At 41.6% G+C, this 21,499-nt stretch overlaps 1 protein-coding gene across 4 annotated transcripts in view; it reads left to right on the top strand.

Moving 5' to 3' along the window:
* The window catches only part of ppp4r3b (protein phosphatase 4, regulatory subunit 3B), a 70,879-nt gene that overhangs the window by 9,842 nt on the left and 39,538 nt on the right, over nt 1–21,499 (top strand). For 3 of the 4 annotated variants that reach the window (XM_085981401.1, XM_085981400.1, XM_085981399.1), the window contains exons 4-6: nt 1,820–2,443; nt 14,887–14,964; nt 15,044–15,160. In XM_085981401.1, the coding sequence (XP_085837527.1) occupies nt 1,820–2,443; nt 14,887–14,964; nt 15,044–15,160 (819 nt within the window). The remainder of the gene's footprint in view (nt 1–1,819; nt 2,444–14,886; nt 14,965–15,043; nt 15,161–21,499) is intronic. The other variant, XM_085981402.1, reaches the window with a different exon arrangement.

Raw genomic sequence — 21,499 nt, 5'->3', positions numbered from 1 at the left:
ATATGGCTACTGCCAATATTGACAAACTCTGGCTGCTCCAACTATATTAAAATTTGAAACAAAAGTTACAATTCAAGCATCATTTTATGTCCCTTTTTAAACTTGCTTGTGTGGGCCCCTTGCAAACAATGGCACACTTCTGCCTCTTACCCCTCCACCACCACCACCACCCCCCCAGTCCTAATTTCCCAACGACTGTCAGTTACTCAAAGGAAAATGGGGCTATCGTTGCAGTTTTTTAATTGTATGCAATAACAATTACCTATTGGCACATACAGAAGAATACAGATCTGATGACCTCCAATCTTGTGGATTCCTAGAAACTTAGTTAATTGTCACTGTACAATGTTGGCCATCTGTCAATTTGGGAGGTAATTTGGTCTCCAGACCCACTAGATGATGATCAGATGACCTGTTATGGCACCCCATCAGCAGGCAACCCTATAGAGAGCAATGCAGTCTTAGTGAGGAAATGTTGCTAGCAGCTGAACAAAAAGCAGTCAAGTTGCTCTGGTGAATTTGGAGGCTTTGAATGATGGTCTCCACTGAGTAGGAGAAATAACTTGATGCTTTAGAAGGTGGAAGTTTTTTTAAGCTGCCTTTGTAGTTCCCCAGTCATACGAGGAGAAAATCAGTTTTACAGGTCTGTGCCAACTCCTGATCTCTGCTTCTGTGTCCTTAAAGTTAATGCTGCTGCTCTCTTTCCCAGATAGTAAACCTGATTAAGTTTGGCATTTTAGTGGTGTGGGAGATTACTGGTATGGTCACATTACGATTTTATTATGCTGCATGTTCGTGCTCCAGTGCACTGCATCCCTTTTCTGCCAGTTCTTTTCTCTCCCACCCCAAACATTTACTTTAGGATTTAAAGCTTAGTATAGATGTAATTTTACTGTGCACATCAAGGAACTGGGTTTTGATGGGAATGGCTTGTTTAGTTCAAAATTCACCTGTTAGTTTAATTGAGATGGTTTAGAAATGTATGAGGTAGTGTTGATGCTGAGCATTGGAGCAGTAATGGATGGTGCTATGGAATAGGAGGATATGGGATCCATCCCTCCCCATTCTGCTTGACTCCTGGTCTGAGCAGTACCAGACAGGTCTTGAAGCTCATGGAGGGGTAATGTGAACACTGCATTTCTTAGCAGTTGGCTGAAAGGGATATTGCAGAAGGCCTTGGAGCTGCCCACTTCTTAGCAGTAGGGATGCGACTCTGTGCAACCTTGGGTTGGTGTGGGTGGGGGAGAAATCGGCCTATATGTAAAAATAAATCTTGTCGTGTTCATTTCTTGTACATAAACCTTACTTCCTGTTGTCAAGATTTTTGGTCACATTTTTCTGTCAGTATTTGCAATTGTAAACTGTTATGTCAACTGTCATGATGTTGTTACATGCTCTGGCCAGTCAGCTTTGAAGAACCAATTTATGAAGTGTCTCCCAATTCTGTTGTCAAACCTATATTTGTTAACTGACCATGGACAACACCACTGGCAATTTACTAGTTTTTTTTAATGAATGCATAGGTTAACTAGCTTTTGTCATCTGATTAGTATAAAAAATCTGAAATTTATATATGTCTAATTCAGCTTGATAGTACTATAGTCTGTTGCTGTATTTGCATTTCAAGAAAATACTTCCCATATTTATAAAAAAAAATGCTAAATGTATAATTATCAATGTACAATTGAGACTAATTGTTGCTTCTAAGCATTCTTTCCAGCAGGTTTGCAATGAACAGTAGATATATATTAAATGTATTTAATTTACAGGTTGCGGTAGCAGAATAAGTTTCAAATGAACCCTTTATTGGCATTTGCAGGTGCAGGGACGAGACCCGTCACTAGATATCACTCAGGACATCATTGATGAGTCTGAAGAGGAGCGATTTGAAGAAATGCCTGAAACTACTCATACAGTTGATCTTCCACCATGTGAACTAAACAAACTGGAAGAGATTGCCGACTTGGTAACCTCAGTTCTCTCCTCTCCTATCCGCAGAGAGAAGTTAGCACTGGCTTTGGAAAATGAGGGCTACATTAAAAAACTGTTGCAGCTATTCCAAGTTTGTGAGGACCTTGAGAACACAGAAGGTCTACATCATTTGTATGAAATTATCAGAGGCATTTTGTTCCTCAATAAAGCAGCACTGTTTGAGGTGATGTTTTCAGATGAGTGCATTATGGACGTGGTGGGGTGTTTGGAGTATGATCCTTCCCTACCTCATCCTAGAAAGCACAGAGAATTTTTGACCAAAACAGCCAAATTTAAAGAGGTTATACCTATCACAGACACTGAACTGAAGCAAAAAATTCACCAAACATACCGGGTACAATACATCCAGGATATCATTTTGCCCACCCCATCTGTATTTGAGGAGAACTTTCTATCCACACTAACATCATTTATATTCTTCAACAAAGTGGAGATTGTTAGTATGTTGCAGGTGAGTTATTTTGCAAAGATCATTAACATTAATTTGATTTGCAGATTTAGTTGTGGAAAACTTTTACAGAAGGATTGGACCTTGCTCTCTCATTCTGTCTGAGAACCTTGGGTTCTCCCTTGTATAAAGAAAAATCTACATTTTGAAAGTAACATGATCATACAATATAATAGGAACTGGTTTTTGTTTTATTTTTTGTTTTTTTTAATGCTCGGTGATTAATGCCTTATCTCCAGCTGAAATCAGCTTGCATCAGTTTCCCCTACCAACTATGATTATTGCTGGTTGCTAGTGTTCTGTTAAATTTTGGGGTTTTTGTGCTGCAAACCTACGCATGGAGAATTGATTCTGTCCAACTGTATTTAATGTAAAACCTTTACTGTCATCAGAGAATGGAGAATTTTGTTCCAGCAGTCTAACTTAAGGTGCATTTACATTGCACCCTGCTGGGGTGAGACTAGTAGCTGGAGTTTGGGTTTCAGGCAGGCTTTTTACACTGATGATGGGTACATAGCTGAAATGTTAAAACTTTCCTTTTTCTTTATAGATGCTGACCTGTGTATTTTCTGGATTTTTTGTTTTTATTTCAGATTTCCAGCATTTGCTGTTTTTCCTTTTTTATTTTACATTATTTACATTGCCTGGATAAAACTTGAATTTTCCTTCCCAGGAGCAAATTTACTTATATCTGCATAGCTCCTCCCTATAATTAAAATGTAAGTGTTTGTTTAATACTCATACCAGTGTCTGGCCTACTTAAACTTTTAAGTTGATTGCAGGTAGGTTTAAAAGTGTCCAGGTGGTCCAAGGAACCGCCAACCACTTTTAAACCTAGCTTGATTGGATTTACACTCCGTGCAGTGTCAAGTGGAAGTGTTGAGATTCCCTCTTCCTAGGGAGTCTCGCTCCATTTTGGTGCCGATACTGGTTGGGGCCCTGATTCTGTGTTTACATTGCAGATTTAGTGTTGGTGCAAAGCGGAAACCACCAGTGTAGCTCAATGAAGATGAGCAAGGAGGACTTGGTGCAAGACTGGATACAAACAGCTGCATTTTGGACAAGTTGCAGTTTGCAGAGGATGTGAGGACAGCAAGAAGGGCATTAGAGTAATCGAGTCTACGATGAGCATAACTTAACAGTTTCATGGGTGGAGGCAGGCATGTTTCAGCTTGAGCGCATGGCCAAGAGGTAGAGCGGAATCAATGGCAAGGGAGCAGAGTCTATGTTTGGGGCTTAAACAATGACATTGTTCATTCTGATGTTCAGTCAGAGAGAATTGTGACTCATCTATGACTTGATGTCAGACAGATTGCTTGACGATAGAGGTTGTAGCAGGATGGAGAGGTACATTTGAGGTGGTAACATATGTAAATGGAGTATCGTAGATCCATTCCACTGTAAACAGGCTGACCCAGACCATGTGAAACCTTGGTGTCCTGTTCAACCCATAGTTTAATGTCAAACCTTGCTTCCTACTCCAGAGACCACCTGTTGCCAACCTGCACACCATTGCCTGCCTCCACCCACCTCATCCCCATTGCCACTGAAACCCTTATTCATACATTTGTCACTTCGAGACTCTTACTCCAATGTCCTCCCGTTCTCCGCAAACTGCAACTTATCCAAAATGCAGCTGCCTGTATCCTCCTTGCTGATCTACACTGGCTCAAGGGCTGCTCGGGCCACTTGAACCTGGGAAATTATGTTGCCGGCTGGGAATGTAAACCTTTCCAACCTGTATTAATTTCCTAGGGCCAGTTCCGGAGCAGCCGTAAGGCCAGTCAGAAGTCACAACCTTGCAGCTTGCAGTGGAGCTGCTTTAGATGTACGGTGAGTGCCTCCGCAGGAAGAGCCTACTTAGTTTTCTATGGTAGTAATGATCACTGATCTTTGATGGTTGATGAAGTAGTGCTGGTGGTGGTTAACAGTTTGAGGTGATTAATGCGTTTCCGACAAGAACCAAATTACACATTTTTAAATACTAATACAAAAAGAAAATACTGCAGATGCTGGAAATCTGAAATAAAAACAGAAAATGCTGGAGAAACTCAGCAGGTCAGGCAGCATCTGTGAAGAAACAGCGTTTCGGGTCGATGACCTTTCATCAGAATTGGAAAAAAGCAGGAAATGGAACAGATTTTTAAGCAAGTGAAGAGGCTGGGAAAGGGGAGGGGATGAATGAACAAAAGGGAAGGTCTGTGATAGAATGGAAGGCGGGAGAGATTGAGACATTGAGATATTCAAAGCAAAAGGAGATGGTAATGGAACAGGTTAAGAAACAAAGGATGGCTCTAGATGAAGTGTAAATTGTGTTGGCAGAATGAAAGACAGCTGCCATGTGGGAGAGAAGAAAAAGAGAGCCACACAAAGTGTGGATGAAAAATATATATATATACATATATGATAGGGGCCGAGGTTATGATCTGAAATTGTTGAACTCTTGAGTCCAGAAGGCTGTAAAGTGCCTAATCGAAAGATGAGGTGTTGTTCCTCGCTTACGCTGAGCTTCCGTGGAACAATGCAAGAGTCCGAGGACGGTGAGGTCTGAGTGGGAGTGGAGCGATGAATTAAAATGACAGGCAACTGGAAGCTCGGGGTCCCCTTACGGACTGAATGAAGGTGTTCCATAAAGCGGTCACCCAATCTGCGTTTGGTCTCCCCAATGTAGGGGAGACCACACCGTGAGCAGCGAATACAGTATACTAAATTGCGAGAGGTACAAGTAAATCACTGTTTCACCTGGAAGGGGTGTTTGGGGCCCTGGGCCCCAGGTGAAACAGCGATTTACTTGTACTTCTCGCAATTTAATAAGTAAATCGCTGTTTCACCTGGGGCCCAGGGCCCCAAACACCCCTTCCAGGTGAAACAGTGATTTACTTGTACCTCTCGCAATTTAGTATACTGTATTCGCTGCTCACGGTGTGGTCTCCCCTACATTGGGGAGACCAAACGCAGATTGGGTGACCGCTTTGCGGAACACTTCCGTTCAGTCCGTAGGGGGAACCCCGAGCTTCCGGTCGCCTGTCATTTTAATTCACCGAGTTCAACAATTTCAGATCATAACCTCGGCCCTTATTTTGTGTGTGTGTGTTCTTAACCTGTTCCATTACCATCTCCTTTTGCCTTGAATATATCTTAATCTCTCCTGCCTTCCATCCTATCACAGGCCTTCCCTTTTGTTCTTTTATCCCCTCCCCCTTTCCCAGCCTATTCACATTTCCTGCTTTTTTCCAGTTCTGACGAAAGGTCATCGACCTGAAACGTTGACTCTGCTTCTCTCTTCACAGATGCTGCCTGACTTGCTGAGTTTCTCCAGCATTTTCTGTTTTTATTACACATTTTTAAATGGTATTTACTTAATTGTGATACACAAGACGTAGGAACAGGAGTAGGTCATTTTGCCCCTCGAGCCTGCTCCACCATTCAATAAGGTCATGGCTGATCTGATCTTGGCCTCAACTCCACTTGCCTGCCTGCTCCCCATAACCCTCGACTCCCTTACCTTTCAAAAATCTGTCTATCTCCACCTTAAATATATTCAATGACCCAGCCTCCACAGCTCTCTGGGGAAGAGAATTCCAAAGATTCATGACCCTCAGAGAAGAAATTCCTCCTCATTTCCGATTTAAAAGGGTGCCCCCTTATTCTGAAATTATGCCCCCAGTTCTAGATTCCACCCCCCCCCCCCCACGAGGCGAAACATCCTCTGCATCTACCCTTTCAAGCCCCTTCAGAATCTTATATGTTTCAATAAGATCCCCCCTCATTCTTCTAAACTCCATTGAGTATAGGCTCAACCTTTCTTCATAAGACAACTCCTTCATCTCCAGAATCAACCTCATGAACCTTCTCTGAATTGCCTCCAGTGCAAGTATATCCTTTAAATAAGGAGACCAAATCTGTACGCAGTACTCCAGGTGTGGTCTCGCCAATGCCCTGTACAGTTGTAACAGGACTTCCCTACTTTTATACTCCATTCTCTTTGCAATAAAGGGCAACATTCCATTTGCCTTCCTAATTACTTGCTGTCCTGCATGCTAACTTTTTGTGATTCATGTACAAGGACCCCCAGATCCCTTTGCACCTCAGCATTTTGTAATCTCTCCCCATTTAAATAAATTGCTTTTTTATTTTTCCTGCCAAAGTGGATAACTTGCATTTTCCCACATTAAACCCCATCTGCCAAATTTTTGCCCACTCACTTAGCCTATCTATATCCCTTTGGAGATTCTTTGTGTCCTCCACATAATTTGCTTTCCCACCTATCTTTGTATCATCAGCAAATTTGGCAACATGAGCCCCTTTATCCAAGTCATTAATATAGATTGTAAATAGTTGAGGCCCCAGCACTGATCCCTGCGGCACCCCACTAGTTACAGTTTGCCAACCTGAAAATGACTCATTTATTCCGACTCTGTTTTCTGTTGGTTAGCCAATCCTCTGTCCATGCTAATATATTACCCCCAACCGCGTGAGCTCTTATCTTGTGTAGTAACATTTTATGTAGCACCTTATCGAATGCCTTCTGGAAATCCAAATGAGGAGGAATTTCTTCACCCAGAGAGTGGTGAACTTGTGGAATTCTCTGCCAAAGGAGGCAGTAGAGGCCAATTCATTAAATATATTCACGAAGCAGTTGGATATATATCTTAATGCTAAAGTGATCAAGGGATATGGAGAGAAGGCAGGGACAGGGTACTGAATTTGGATGATCAGCCATGATCTCATTGAATGGCAGAGCAGGCTCGAGGGGCCGAATGGCCTACTCCTGCTCCTATCTTCTATGTTGCTATCCATCCTGCTCGTTACATCCTCAAAGAACTCCAGCAAATTTGTCAAACATGATTTCCCTTTCATAAAACCATGCTGACTATGCTTGACTATATTCTGATTTTCTAAATGTACTGCTACCACTTCTTTAATGATGGACTCCAGCATTTTCCCAACGACAGATGTTAGGCTAACTGGTCGATAGTTGCCTGCTTTCTGTCTCACTCCTTTCTTAAATAGGGGCGTTACATTTGCGGTTTTCCAGTCCGCTGGAACCTTTCCAGAATCCAGGGAATTTTGGTAGATTACAACCAATGCATCCACTATCTTTGCAGCCACCTCTTTTAAGACTCTAGGATGCAGGCCATCAGGCCAGGGGACTTGTCCCATTAGTTTGCCTAGTATTTTCTCTCTAGTGATAGTTTTAAGTTTCCCCCCCCTCCCCATTATTGGGATGCTTTTAGTGTTTTCTACCGTGAAGACCGATACAAAATATTTGTTCAATGACTTTCTTCTTTCCCTATCCACTCCCCAACACCATTGCTAAACCTGTTGATAACACTGCAAGGAGCATTTAGCAGCATCTGAGAATTGACTAAATCATTGTTAAAGGAAAGCAAATCAGTTCAAACAAGATTTGTTTTTAGCTATTACTGAATTACAGTTTTAAATAAAATGGTAACTATTTTGGGTATCCGATTGTGATTTAACAGTAATGTGGTTTTCAAACATTGGTGTGGAATATCAATACTGTACTGTAATTCTTCGAAATGTATCTTGCAGTTTCTGTCTAGAGAAGGCTTGTTTATAAGCCTTCTTTATTCCTTCTCTGTTCTTACCAAAGGAGTAATGCAGTATTTTTTTAAAAAACAACTCGGTTTTAAAAAAAAAGTGGAGGACTCTCAAATGGATTTTCCTTGTAGCCCATACATCATTAGAGAACTGTTGGCTAACTTCCATAGTCTGTCTCTTGTGCTGTGAACTGCCATATTTTTGAGGTTTTAATGTTTGTACAGTTGCTGTTCTTGCATTCTGAAGCTACAATGTATAGTTACAAATGGGACAGAATACCTTGAGTAAAGACTGTTTTTATTTCCTGGAAGAAGCTTTTTAGGATTAAAGCTACATACATGTCTGTTTTTTGAATAGTAAAATGGATTAGTTTGGAAGAAAAATTATAACAATTGGCCTCAAAGTAGATCCTCTAACTTTTAGATTTATCAGTCAAGTCATTAACCAAGGATATTTCAGCTAGCTACTTCAGTTCAGCTCCTCCTACTGTTGGGCTCAGTTACTTCAAGCTGTATTAACTGCAACCTGGTTTCTCCCATCCTTGTGTCATTCGAACTCAATATTTCAATAAGCATGAAAACTAAACTGATGGATAATTAGCTAAAATTAATCATTTTTAAGAGGCAATTAGTAATGGCAGTTCTTTAGAGGTTTCCTTAGAGGCTGTAGATCAGTGAAAGTGAATAGTTGGCCATCTTCCGTGGTTTATCTGGTCAGCCAGTATATAAGATAACTTTATTTGCCTAATTATGTACATGGTTTTAGCTTTGAAGTTTGCAATCTGCAATTATGAATGTAGCTGTCTTGAATTTTTTTCTCCTCCTGATAAAGCCCTTATGTGGCTGATGGTGCATATCTTAGATTACATTTTTTTAAAGTAAATTTTACTGTGTCGCTTAAACATGGCTGTTATAACGGGTTTTTGGTATACTTAAATGAAAAACTGTAAATTGGCTACAGTTAACAGTTGCTATTTTTTAATGCTTGAAAATTGCTGGTTAAAGGCAACCTAGAAGTAGACAATGGAACATTTCTCCCTGCCCAGTGTTGCATCTTGGAAGTCCTAATCTAACGCCATCCTGAATTTATGAAGCCCACGGCTCCATTTTTAGTGGTACAAGTGCACCCAAACCAGTGTCTTCCTAGGCATTGAATATCTTACAAAAATTCATGAAGGTAAATAGGGAGAAGCTCGTAACACACTGCTTATGGATTGCTTCTAATTGGATTGGTCACCAGTGAGGTAGAGATGGGAGCAATTTGAAATGTTGAGTTTAAGAGCATAACACAAGTATATTTCCACAGCATTGAAGCATATTAGCTTAAATGCAAGTTTTGCTATAGTGTATCAGTAAATAAGCCTAGTGACAACATATTTATTTGCTTTATCCCAAGGATGAAAGAGAGACTTGCACTTATAATAGCTTTCACATCCTCTGGATGTCCCAAAGTGCTCCACAGCCAATTAATTACATTTTTGGTAGTATGAAGTATAGCCACCGTTTTTGTAGGTAGCCAATTTGTGCACAATCAGGTCCCATAAACAGAAATGAGATGAATGACCAGTTTGTTTGTTTTGTGCAATTGGTTAAGAGATGAATCTTGGTCTGGACAGCAGGAAACTCCTTGCTATAGGATCTTTTATGCCTACCTGAACAGTGTAAATTTTGTGTTGAAATTGTGGAGTGGCACTTGAACCCGCAACCTTTTGACTGAGGTCAGAGTGTATATGTGACACATTCCAATCCCATAGAGGTGTTTACATAGGAATTTTGAAGGGAAGACACCATATGAGCAATTTTGGTAAAACTTGTCTTTTGATAGAAAAGACAGTTTTTGCTAAAGGTGAATGGTTTAATAGCAAATGTCTTAAGATTGCCCAGCCCACATCATCCACAGAACACTAAAGGTCAAAGAACCACAAATCATAGAACCATACAGCACAGAAGGAGGCCATTCGGCCCATCTTGTCTGTGGCGGGTCTTTGAAAGACCATCCAATTAGTCCCACTCCCCTGCTGTTTCCCTGTAGACCTACAAATTTCTTCTTTTTGAAAGTTACTATTGAATCTGTAGTTACTATTGAATCTGTAGTGCATTTCAGATCATAACTCGCTGCATTAAAAACATAGCTTACTGTTAGATAACTTCAATTAGTACATTTGCTGTGCATCTTTAAACATACAGTGCCTGAATACTAACATGTCATCTCAATGAGTTTAGCAGTCTAGTTTTGCTATCAGATTGCTGGTTCCTTTCGCAGTGAAGTAGAGCGGACACTATAAAGTACGGTGGACATAGTGTCTCCATACAGCGGTGTGCCTGTTGCATTCACCCTTCTAAATTAAAGAGAAAAAAACGTTTTTTTTTAAATGGAAGCTAAGTTCAGCTCCTTTATTTGCAGAATTGGAAGCGTCAGTAGAATTAGAAAACAGTATATATGTATATATTCAAGTTAAGTTCAATTAATTATGCTCCCATTAACTTGTTTTCTTAAAGTTGCAGGAGAATTTAAAACAAAATCTGCAAAGAATTTGTCTTCTATGGAGTATTATCAATTATAAACTCCATTAAATTTACATTTTTCTTTGTACTTCTAGAAAGATATAATACTTGTCGTAATATATCCTGTTCAATTGGCAATTCTGACAGTGACCCTAGTGTATTGTCCTCGACCTTTGTGCCGCTTCTCCTCTATCCAGTTCTGTGGAATTACCCTTGTATGCTGCTTAACCATCCAATCATAGAAAAAGTATCTCTAACAGTTGTCTCTTCCTACCCCCACACAGTTGCCTTTAGTCTGCCATAATTGAACCTTTTGCCCCCTCGTCTTCCTCATCTATATGCTGCCCCTTAGTGACACCATCTACAGACATGGACACAAAAGCAAAATACTGTGAAAATCTGAAATAAAAACAGAAAATGCTGGAAATACTCAGCAGGTCAGACAGCATATGTGGAGAGAGAAACAGAGTTAATGTTTCAGGTCGATGACCTTTCGCCAGAACTGACGAAAGGTCATCGATCTGAAATGTTAACTCTATTTCTCTCTCCACAGATGTTGTCTGACCTGCTGAGTGTTTTCAGCATTTTCTGTTTTTTATCTACAGACATGGTGTCAGCTTCAGTGTATGCTAATCACACCCAGCTCTACTTCACCACCACCACCACCACCACCCCTCTCAACCCTGCCCACTGCCTCTGTGCTGTCAGACTGCTTGCTTGACATCTAGTTTTGGGTAAGCCTCGAGTACCTCTCATTAAAAATTATGAATACCCATAGGCAAAGTCTTTGCCACAAACGCTACTCTCTCGCCACTGACTTCGCCACTGTCTTGGGCTGCACCAAACTATTTGCAACCTCAGCATCATGTTCAGCCCCCGAACTGAGTTTCTCACCTCATCCTCTCCATCACAAAGACTGGCTAATTCCACTTCTAACACTATTTGCCTCTGCCCCTACACAGCTGAATACCTTGGGCATCACCTCCAGTGCCCTCCTTACTGGCCACCCATCATCCACCCTCCATAAAATCCAGATCATCTGGAACTCTCAGGCTTGTATCCAATTCTGCAACAAATCCTGCTTGCCACCCTCCCGACCACCATCCTCGCTGGCCTACATCTGCTCTCGGTCCCCCAGTGCCTTAAACTTAATTATTGTCCTTGTTTTTAAATCCGTCCATGGCCTTGCCCCACCCTATCTCTAACCTCTTCCAGCTCTAAATCACCCAGACCTTCTGACCTCTCAGTTGTTTTTCCACTCCGCTCTTGTGCATTCCCCCTTGCTTCACCCCACCTTGGTGGCCATGTCTTTAGCTGCGTAGGTCACACTCCTCTGGAATTCCTTCCCTAAACTCCTCAACCTCACTTTACCTATCTCTTAACATTCTTTTGGTGAACCCCTAATCTCTTGTGGCTCTGTCTATTTTCCTCACATCTTTGAAGCGCCTTGGTGTGTTTTTCGTAGTAGTTGTCTTTAGTCCAATAAGGAAAGAAGCCGTGCTAAATCTAATTCTAGATCATGAAGTGGGGCAAGTAAATAATGTAACTGGTGAACATCTGGGAAATGACCACAACATCGGATATAAAAATTAAAAAGAGCGAACTGTTTAAGATAAAGGTTCTGGACTAGGAAAAAAGCCAATTTCAACAAGATAAGAAGAAGGGGACTAGCCCAGAAAAATTGGCAAATAAGACAGCACACAAATAAATGAGACATGCAAACAGGAGATGATTAGGACACAGATTTGACTTGGAGAGACATTTGAGAGACCTAGGGCTAATAATGCAAAATAAATAGTAAATGATTTTGTAGTAAAATAAGGATAGGGCCATTTAGAGATAAGTAAATTATATGGCGGATGAAGGAATGGTGGAGATAAGCACTTTGCCTCAGTTTTCAGAGTGTATAAATGAAAGGTATAAAAGGAGGAGGTGGGCAATTTGATAACTGGATATGGAAATAGTACTGAAAAAATTGATGTAACTCCTTGGCAATGTTCCCTGTAAGCTGTGCTTTGTTCTGTGTAGCTGGTTTCTTTTAGTGCGTGGTCCCTTTAAATTTCCACGCATGTGCAGTATTTAGAATGGAGAAGCTGGTGAGTGGCCTTCATGGGATTTTTCCCATTGCTGCGCAGCTTAGAGGGAAAGTTGCTCCTTGGAAAAGACACCATGCCTTCATGGCATGCATCCTTAAATGCTGACAAGTCAGAGATCAAATAGCAGAGACTCTGACCATAATTTTTCAAATCTCCTTGGATATGGAAGTTTTGCCAGAGGATTGCAGGGTTGTTAATGTCTGACTAACAGTGGTGGGTAAACTTCTAGCGGCCACTTTGCAGGATAAAGATATTGGTTAATTAAGGACTGTCTGCGTGGATTTGTAAACTGCAAGTTGTGTCTGACATTCAGTAGAATTCATGAAAGAAATGAGTTACTTGATGAAGGGAAATGCCTTGTGTATATGTGTATAAGGACTTTTAAACCGAGTTTGATAAGTGTGTAGGATGCTTCTGGATAAAATTAACGCATGTGGTATTAAAGCAGTATGGCTAGGACGTTGATTAGAGGATAGAGTGGTGGTTAATGTATGTTCTTCAGAGTAGAGGGATGTAAACAGTGGGGTCCTGCAAGGGTCAATTTTGGGATCACTGACCAATGAATCTGTTTTTGATAGGTGAATGTTGGTAAGGACATTGTTAGTACTGCCTGCTGGTAGATATAGAAGTAGATAGAAGGGTAGATGCCATCTTTTGCAGTCCAGAATCTCCCGGATGCTTGTTGCCTATCGGATGCTAAAGTGACATTTTGGAAAGGCTGGAAGACATTGGGTAGGGGAGGAAGAGGAGCCAGGCATCATGGTCCACATGGGTGCCAATAATGTAGGAAAGGACAGGCCCGATGTCCTGCAAAACAAGCTTAAGAGATTAGGAAGCAGATTTTGGCGCAGGATTTCAAGGAAGATAATCTCTGGATCACTCTTTCAGCCACATTTTAGAATAGGGAGCCATAGGAAGATTAGGGAGCTCAACATGTGGGTAACGGTGATATCAGAAAGAGGGTTTCCATTTCATGGGGCATTTGTGCCAGATCTGGGGAAGATGGGAGCTATTCTGCAAAATGCACTACATCTAAACAGGAAGGGAGCTAATAAACTGCCCAAATGGATAAATATGGAAGTGAAGTGTTATTTATATTGGAAAGGAAAGGTGTGGGGAAATTTAAAGCAATCAAAGAGAAAGGTTAGATGGTAGAAATAGATGAGGTAAGTATTTAATAAAGAATTTTGCAGACGGCATAAGGAAAGTACAGGAGGAAAAGCAAATCAACAAACAAAAAGGTCGAAGAAAAAGGAGTAGCATTAAATGCACGTGTTGCAATGCTCAATGTGGGAAATGAACTGGGTAACTAGAAGTAATTTGGGTCACAGAGATAAAGATTTAACAGCACTAGTAGAAACTTGACTGCAAATTGGACAGGAGTAGGAAATAAGCATAATAGATTACAATATTTTAAGGGGGGGACAGAATAGGTAGGAAAGGAGGAAGATGGTGGGATTAGTGAAGGAGGGGATACATGCTGTAGAGAGGACTGGTGTACACCAAAAGAGGCAATATGTTTAGAAGTCAAAGGTAAACCAGGAATTATTATATTAGTGAGTTTGTGCTATAGACCTCCTAATTGTGGGAGGGAAATCTGTAGACAGATCTGGGAGATGAGTAGGAATAAGAGAATTATTTTTGTGGAGATTTTAGTTACCCACTCATTGACTGGAACAGGGAGGGAATAAATAGGAAAAGGGAAATTATTCTTAAAATATGTGCAGCATTCCTTCCTCGAGCAGTATGTTCATGTGCTTTGCCCCCTCCAAGGCCAGGCCAATATATCTTTCCTGAGGTGCAGTATCCAAAACTGAACACAGTACTCCAGATGGGGTCTGACCATGGTTTTGTACAACTGAAGCATAGCTTCCTCCCCTTTGTATTCCAGGCCCCTTGAGATGAAACCCAACATTCCATTCGCCTTTTTAATTTACTTTTTGTATCTGTATCTAACTTTTCGTGATTTGTGTACATGGACGGCCAAATCCCTTTACTCTTATTCTTCCATAGTTCCTAATCTCATTGAAACAAATATGTGAAGATAAAAGCATTATTTTTCTTTTTAAGTTGCATAGGAGGTGCTGTGAGATTGATGCATTTTTTTTTGATACTGTAGAAAATGTAAAGTTCCTCCTCTGTACAAATCTGCTTGAAATTTGATCTGTAAATGAGGCTAAAATAATTTACTTGCGTTTTTAAACTGGAGTTTCACAAGTCAATCATATACGTGCAAATTTTGCAGGTAAAATTGTAATACTGAAACTTATTTTGATAACAGGAGGATGAGAAATTTTTGACTGAACTCTTTGCACAGTTAACAGATGAAGCGACAGATGATGACAAGAGACGTGAATTAGTAAGTTAACTATTCAACTTGAAAAGTTATACATTAACATATAATAGTATATTTCTCACACACTTTTTCTGAAACACAGGTGAACTTCTTTAAGGAATTTTGTGCATTTTCTCAAACACTGCAACCTCAGAACCGAGATGCATTTTTCAAGACTCTGGCAAATTTAGGAATTCTTCCTGCCCTCGAAATAGTTCTGGTAAGTGTGGACATTTTTCTTTTTAGTACTAATGATTTAATTTACCTTGTGTCTGAACATTTCGCATACCAGATTGTAATGACACTTTACTCAAAATTGAACCTCCAGCTTAGTTCGGAGAAAATATTAGACTAATATTGACATCTTTTCCCTGCCCACTTCATGCCTCTGATCTGTTCCTTATGAATTTTTTTCTCTTTCCTTTCACCACCTCTCTGCCCACCTCGTGTCTCTAATCCCCCATTGTCTCTGAATAGGAAAACAATGCTGCCTTCTCCTGTACCTGTAGTGAGTGAGAATCCTATAGGAGGCGTGCCTGCCCAGGAACTCTTTATCTACCCCTCTGTACGGAAGTGAGGGTTACCACAGCATGAAACTTTCGTGCTGCCGGAGCCTTCCAAGCCACGTTAGGAAATATGTACCATATTGGGTAGGCTGCAGTATCAAGTGTCAAATGCCATGTGTGATAGGGGCACCATATTCATCCATTTTCCTATGCAGGACAAGTTAGCTGTAAATTATGTACAGCTTTTACCTAGGTGCCAGGGTTCCCTCAAGTGCAAGGTATTGTGTGGATATCTGGGCTTTTCATATCAACCCATGGCCTTCTTGAACAGAAAGGATGTTCGCTCAATCACTGTTCAGGTGTTACCAGACCACAGAAACATCATTTGTGAATTCTTTGGCTGTTATTCAGCAAAGGAGCTGTGATGCTTTCATTATGTGACATTCCATGGTGCCTGTATTGTTTAAAGCAGAAGAAACATTGGGGTGGATACCTCCTAAGGAGAACAGGATTATCCTCTGCATCCACAGCTGCTTACTGCACTGAGAAACTCTCATTGAATACCTTAACATCTGTTTGCTGTTCCTTGGCTGTTGCCTCCACCTTCAAGAAGAGTGCCATGCATAATGAAAGAGTAGGTGCAAAAGGGCAATATTTGTCTACAGAGCTTCATGTGGTATCTCCCAGAAGATGTGACCAGCTGAGGTTTGTCCTTTTGATTGTTGGAACCCCATCGGTTGCTCTTCACCTTTGCACATACTTGCTTTCAATTTGCTGCTGAACTTCCAGAAGCCAGGTACAAGGAAACTGGGTGATTAATGCTGACTTGCTTTTACTGGAGGGTGGCTTTACAGCCTCCAATATGGCCTCCCTCTTTTTGGTTCCCCATACAACTTTACAGCATCAAAGGGAGCAGTGTTATCTATGTTTCCATTGTACTTGTGAGCAATTAGCCTAGCAATTTGCCCACTGCCACAACTACTTTATGGAGAGCTGCAGCCCTTAAGAAATGCTGCCTTACCACAGAAATCACAATAGAGCATAACCTTCTCCTTGGTCTGCCAGTACGTTGCATGTGGGCCAGCTCAAGCTTAGTTTTGCCTTTTTCAGTGCTCTCACTCCAAGTATTCCTGTGCTGTATCTTTAGTCTTCCTCCTGATTTTTGGCAGCATTGACTGTCTTTCCACCAGGAAAAAATAATTTGATCTCAATTAGTTTTTTCCTCTTTTTGCAATAAAAGACTAAGTGCTAGAAAGTGATTGTGCACAGAGCAAAAATCATCCTTTCCTTACCATTCTCCTTGCTCTGGGAACAGACTTTTGGGAATGTGGTCTGCAGGTTTAAATGTTCAAAGTAGTTTCCCCAGATCTGAGATGGTTTAGTTTAGCCATGGTGCAGGAGACCATGAAGATTGGAAAGAGAAGAAAGATGAAGTAAAGTAGGAAGAAATGATTAGGTGATGCCAAACTATGGTTTTGAAATAATAGCAAAATACTGCGGATGCTGGAAATCTGAAATAACAACAGAAAATGCTGGAAATACTCGGCAGGCCAGGCAGCATCTGTGGAGAGAGAAACAGAGTTAACGTTTCAGGTCTGGGACCCTTCATTAGAACTGGAAAAAGCTGGAGATGTAACAGATATTAAGCAGGTGCAGAGACGGGGGGTGGTGGGGGGAAGTTAGGAGGGGAGGAAGGAATTGAAAGAACATCCTGTACTTTTGTAAGAAGCAGGAAAGATAAAATGTTGCAAATGGGAGTGGCAAAAATCATACTGCATGAAAAATGGGGCAGGGATAATTATCTGAAATTGTTGAACTCGATGTTGAGTCCGGGAGCAGGCTGTAGAGTGCCTAATCGAAAGATGAGGTGCTGTTCCTCGAGCTTACGTTGCGCTTCATTGGAACAATGTAACGGGCTGAGGACAGAGAGATCAGAGCGGTGAATTAAAGTGACAGGCGACCGGAAGCTCCGGGTCACCCTTACGGACTGAACGGAGGTGTTTCGCAAAGCGGTCGCCCAATCTGCGTTTGGTCTACCCAATGTAGAGGAGACCGCATCGTGAGCAGCGAATGCAGTATATTAAATTGCAAGGAGTACAAGTAAATCGCTGTTTCACCTGGAAGGGATGTTTGGGGCCCTGGACAATGGGAAGGGAGGAGGTAAAAGGGCATGTGTTGCATCTCCTGCGCTTGCACGGGAAGGTGCCAGGTGAAGGAGAAGGGCTGTTGGGGGTGATTGAGGAGTGGACCAGGGTGTCGCGGAGGGAGCGGTCCCTTCGGAATGCTGAAAGGGGAGGTGAGGGGAAGATGTGTTTGGTGGTGGGATCACGTTGAAGGTGGTGGAAATGGCCGAGGATGATCCATTGAATGTGGAGGCTGGTGGGATGAAAGGTGAGGACAAGAGGAACCCTATCGTGGTTCTGGGAGGGAGATGAAGGGGTGAGAGCAGAAGTGCGGGAAATAGAATGGACACGGTCAAGGGCCGTGTCAACCACAGTAGAGGGGAATCCTCGGTTGAGGAAAAAGGAAGACATGTCGGAAGCACTGGTATGGAAGGTGGAATCGTCAGAACAGACGCGGCGGAGACGGAGAAACTGGGAGAATGGAAGAATCCTTACAAGAAGTGGGGTGGGAGGAAGTGTAATCCAGGTAGCTGTGGGAGTCGGTGGGCTTGTAGTGGATGTTTGTCGAAAGCCGATCGCCAGAAATGGAGACGGAGAAGTCGAGGAAGGGAAGAGTCGGAGATGGACCATGTGAAGGTGAGGGAAGGGTGGAAATTGGAAGTAAAGTGAATGAACTTATCTAGTTCAGGGTGAGAGCAGGAAATGGCACCAATACAGTCATCGATGTACTGGAAAAAGAGGTGAGGGAGGGGACCGGAGTAGGACTGGAACAAAGAATGTTCCACATATCCCATGAACAGGCAGGCATAGCTAGGGCCCATGCGGGTTCCCATAGCAACACCTTTAATTTGGAGGAAGTGAGTGGAGTCAAAGGAGAAGTTGTTCAATGTGATAACAAGTTCAGCCAGGCGGAGGAGGGTGGTGGTGGATGGGGACTGGTTGGGCCTCTGTTCAAGGAAGAAACGGAGCGCCCGAAGGCCGTCCTGGTGGGGGATGGCGGTGTAGAGGGATTGGACATCCATAGTGAAAAGGAGATGGTTGGGGCCTGGAAACTGTTAAAGTGACGGAGGCGTCGGAAGAGTTGCGAATGTAGATGGGAAGAGACTGGACAAGGGGAGAAAAAATAGAGTCGAGATAGGAAGAGATAAGTTCCGTGGGGCAAGAACAGGCTGAAATGATGGGTCTACCGGGACAGTCCTGTTTGTGGATCTTGGGAAGGAGGTAGAAGCGGGCTGTGCGGGGTTGGGAGACTGAGGTTGGCGGCTATGGAGGGAAGATTTCCAGAGGAGTTGAGGTCAGTGACACACTTGGAAACAATGGCTTGATGTTTGCTAGTGGGGTCATGGTCTAGGTGGAGGTAGGAGGAGGTGTTGGAGAGTTGGCATTCAGCTTCCGCACGGTAGAGGTCGGTTCGCCAAACAACAACAGCACCACCCTTATCAGCAGGTTTAGTGATCATGTTAGGGTTGGATCGGAGAGAACGGAGTGCTGCAAGTTCAGAGGGAGGTAGGTTGGAGTGAGGGGAGCAGAGAAATGGAGACGGACGATGTCACGTCGGCAGTTAGCAATGAAAAGATCTAGAGAGGGTAAGAGGCCAGAGGGAGGGGTCCAAGTAGAACGAGAATTTAGAAAGCAGGAGAAAGGATCAGCCGTGCGAGGGGGAAGACTCCTGGCCAGAGAAGTGGGCACGAAGACGAAGGTCCCAGACCTGAAACGTTACCTCTGTTTCTCTCTCCACGGATGCTGCCTGGCCTGCTGAGTATTTCCAGCATTTTCTGTTATTTTATGGTTTTGAAAGCTTGATTTTAGGAGGAAGGAGATGTAATTTTTTCACGTCATAATTAAAAAGTCATCTCTTTCTTTAGGAGAGATCAGCTGTGCCATTGGTTTGGTAAATAAGGTTACAAGCAAGTTTTTACGAGATCAGAAAGAGCTTGTGCCAGAAGGCAGGAAGTCAGTAGTTTAAGCTTCTTTTCATAAGAAGGATGCATTGCATATCTTCTACCACTTGCATGGGATTCCTGCTCTTAAAACCCCCTACTAATTTATGTGCATATAAACTGTATAACTGCACTGTCCAATGGCACTATGAAAGCTATATCACACTGGTACTAATCAGATTAATTTCTTTGCCTCAACCCAGCAATGTGCCTCAACAAGAAGAGCCTTGTTACACCTTTGTAGTACTTGTTTGCCATTCCAGCCATTGTTGGGGCCCCTGAGTGCTAAATTATGAGCACTTTTGTGTTGTTGTTTTGTGGCAATTAGGAACTGGGTTGAGTATACCTGAAGTCATTTCACAAGATCCTTACAATTGACCAGGAGAAGGGACTATTATCCTATTAGTTTGACTGAGTAAGAACAATGTGCAAACCACTGTCATCCACTTCCCATAACCATTTTTTTGTTGCATTAAATTTTATGTTGTCCTTTAAAAGGTTAATTAATTTTATTTCTAAAATATATTCTATAGTCTTAATACACATTTAAAAAAATCTTATTTGACTTGGTTAATGTACAGAATTTTTTGATCATCTGGATACACTAATGTATTTTTTTATTACTTCAAAACTTTTGACACCTCATCAAAAATCATTAATTTTTTTCAACATACTACTACATTCATTAGAAATTTCAGTAATTCCAGCTTTGAAGTTCCAATTTGTTCAATATTTAGAAATAATTCAAATTTATTCAATATTTAGAAATTGTTGGCAGTAGTGACGGATGAGCACTTAATCCTTTTGTATAACATTGCTTTGCGATTTTAGCAGAGGCGTTATATCATGTTCCAACAACGGCCCTGGCAGTGTGATCAAGGAACATAACAAGAAATAGCAGCAGGAGTAGGTCATACGGCCCCTCGAGCCTGCTCCGCCATTCAATAAGATTATGGCTGATCATTGATCTCAACTCCACTTTCCCGCCCGATCTCCATATTCCTTGATTCCCCTAGAGTCCAAAAATCTATCTATCTCCGCCTTGAATATACTCAAAGACTAAGCATTTGCAGCCCTCTGGGGCAGAGAATTCCAAAGATTCACAACCCTCTGAGTGAAGAAATTCCTCCTCATCTCGGTCTTAAATGGCCTTAAGTATCCATGAGCCCTGGCAGTGTGATCAAGGAATGCTCATTACAGTGGAAATTATTTACCTCTTTGCACATTTCTTACTAGTTTGTCCTGTTTTGAATTTTGTAGGCTTGGAAGTTTGAAAAGCGTTCATACTGGTGTTGCCTCGTTGGCGGATAAATATTCATTAACAACACTAAGATCTATGTGTAACAGCAACTTGAGATATTTGTAAATTAATGGAACATTACTTTAAATTTTATACCATAGGTTCTGTGGTATGCATCAAACAGCCAAGGCAGGCACAAAGCTTTAAAGTTCTTGTTTTAATCCATTTTAAAATAACTGGTTAATGCCTGTGTTAAGACCGTGGACTGAAGAATGTCATGTACGTGCAGTACGTTAATATCACAAAAAGTAGTTTCTAGACTAGTGTGACATCACTGTTGCACTGCACTATTTCTGTCAATGCATTTATATATGCTGCAAAATACTACGTTTTCTGCAATGACTTTCAGATTAACAAATGATGTATATCGAAATGCTCTTAATATATTCTGAGACATCAGATTAGTAAGAATTCCTGATGGTTTGTTTTTGCAAATAAAATCAGTTTTGCTGGTCATCGTTAATGTCTCGATATGGAAAAGTTTTCTTTTTAAATCTACCTTTTTTAAATGCATTATAAGTAAATTAAAATATTTATTTTGTCTCAGGATCTTTACATTAAGAAATTTCTTGAGTTTTTATGTTCTTCTGTCACTCATCCTGTTATGTCATTACCTGGTTTAGAAGCAAATAGAGAACCTACCCTGGAGCTCTGCAAATCCTGTTTTGAGCTGGTTGCTGGGAGGGTGGT

The sequence above is a fragment of the Somniosus microcephalus genome, chromosome 3 (genome assembly GCF_052327205.1).
Source record: "Somniosus microcephalus isolate GS21.2 chromosome 3, FLI_Smic_1.0, whole genome shotgun sequence".
Lineage (NCBI taxonomy): Eukaryota > Metazoa > Chordata > Chondrichthyes > Squaliformes > Somniosidae > Somniosus > Somniosus microcephalus.
This window is presented reverse-complemented; position numbering and strand designations above follow the sequence as displayed.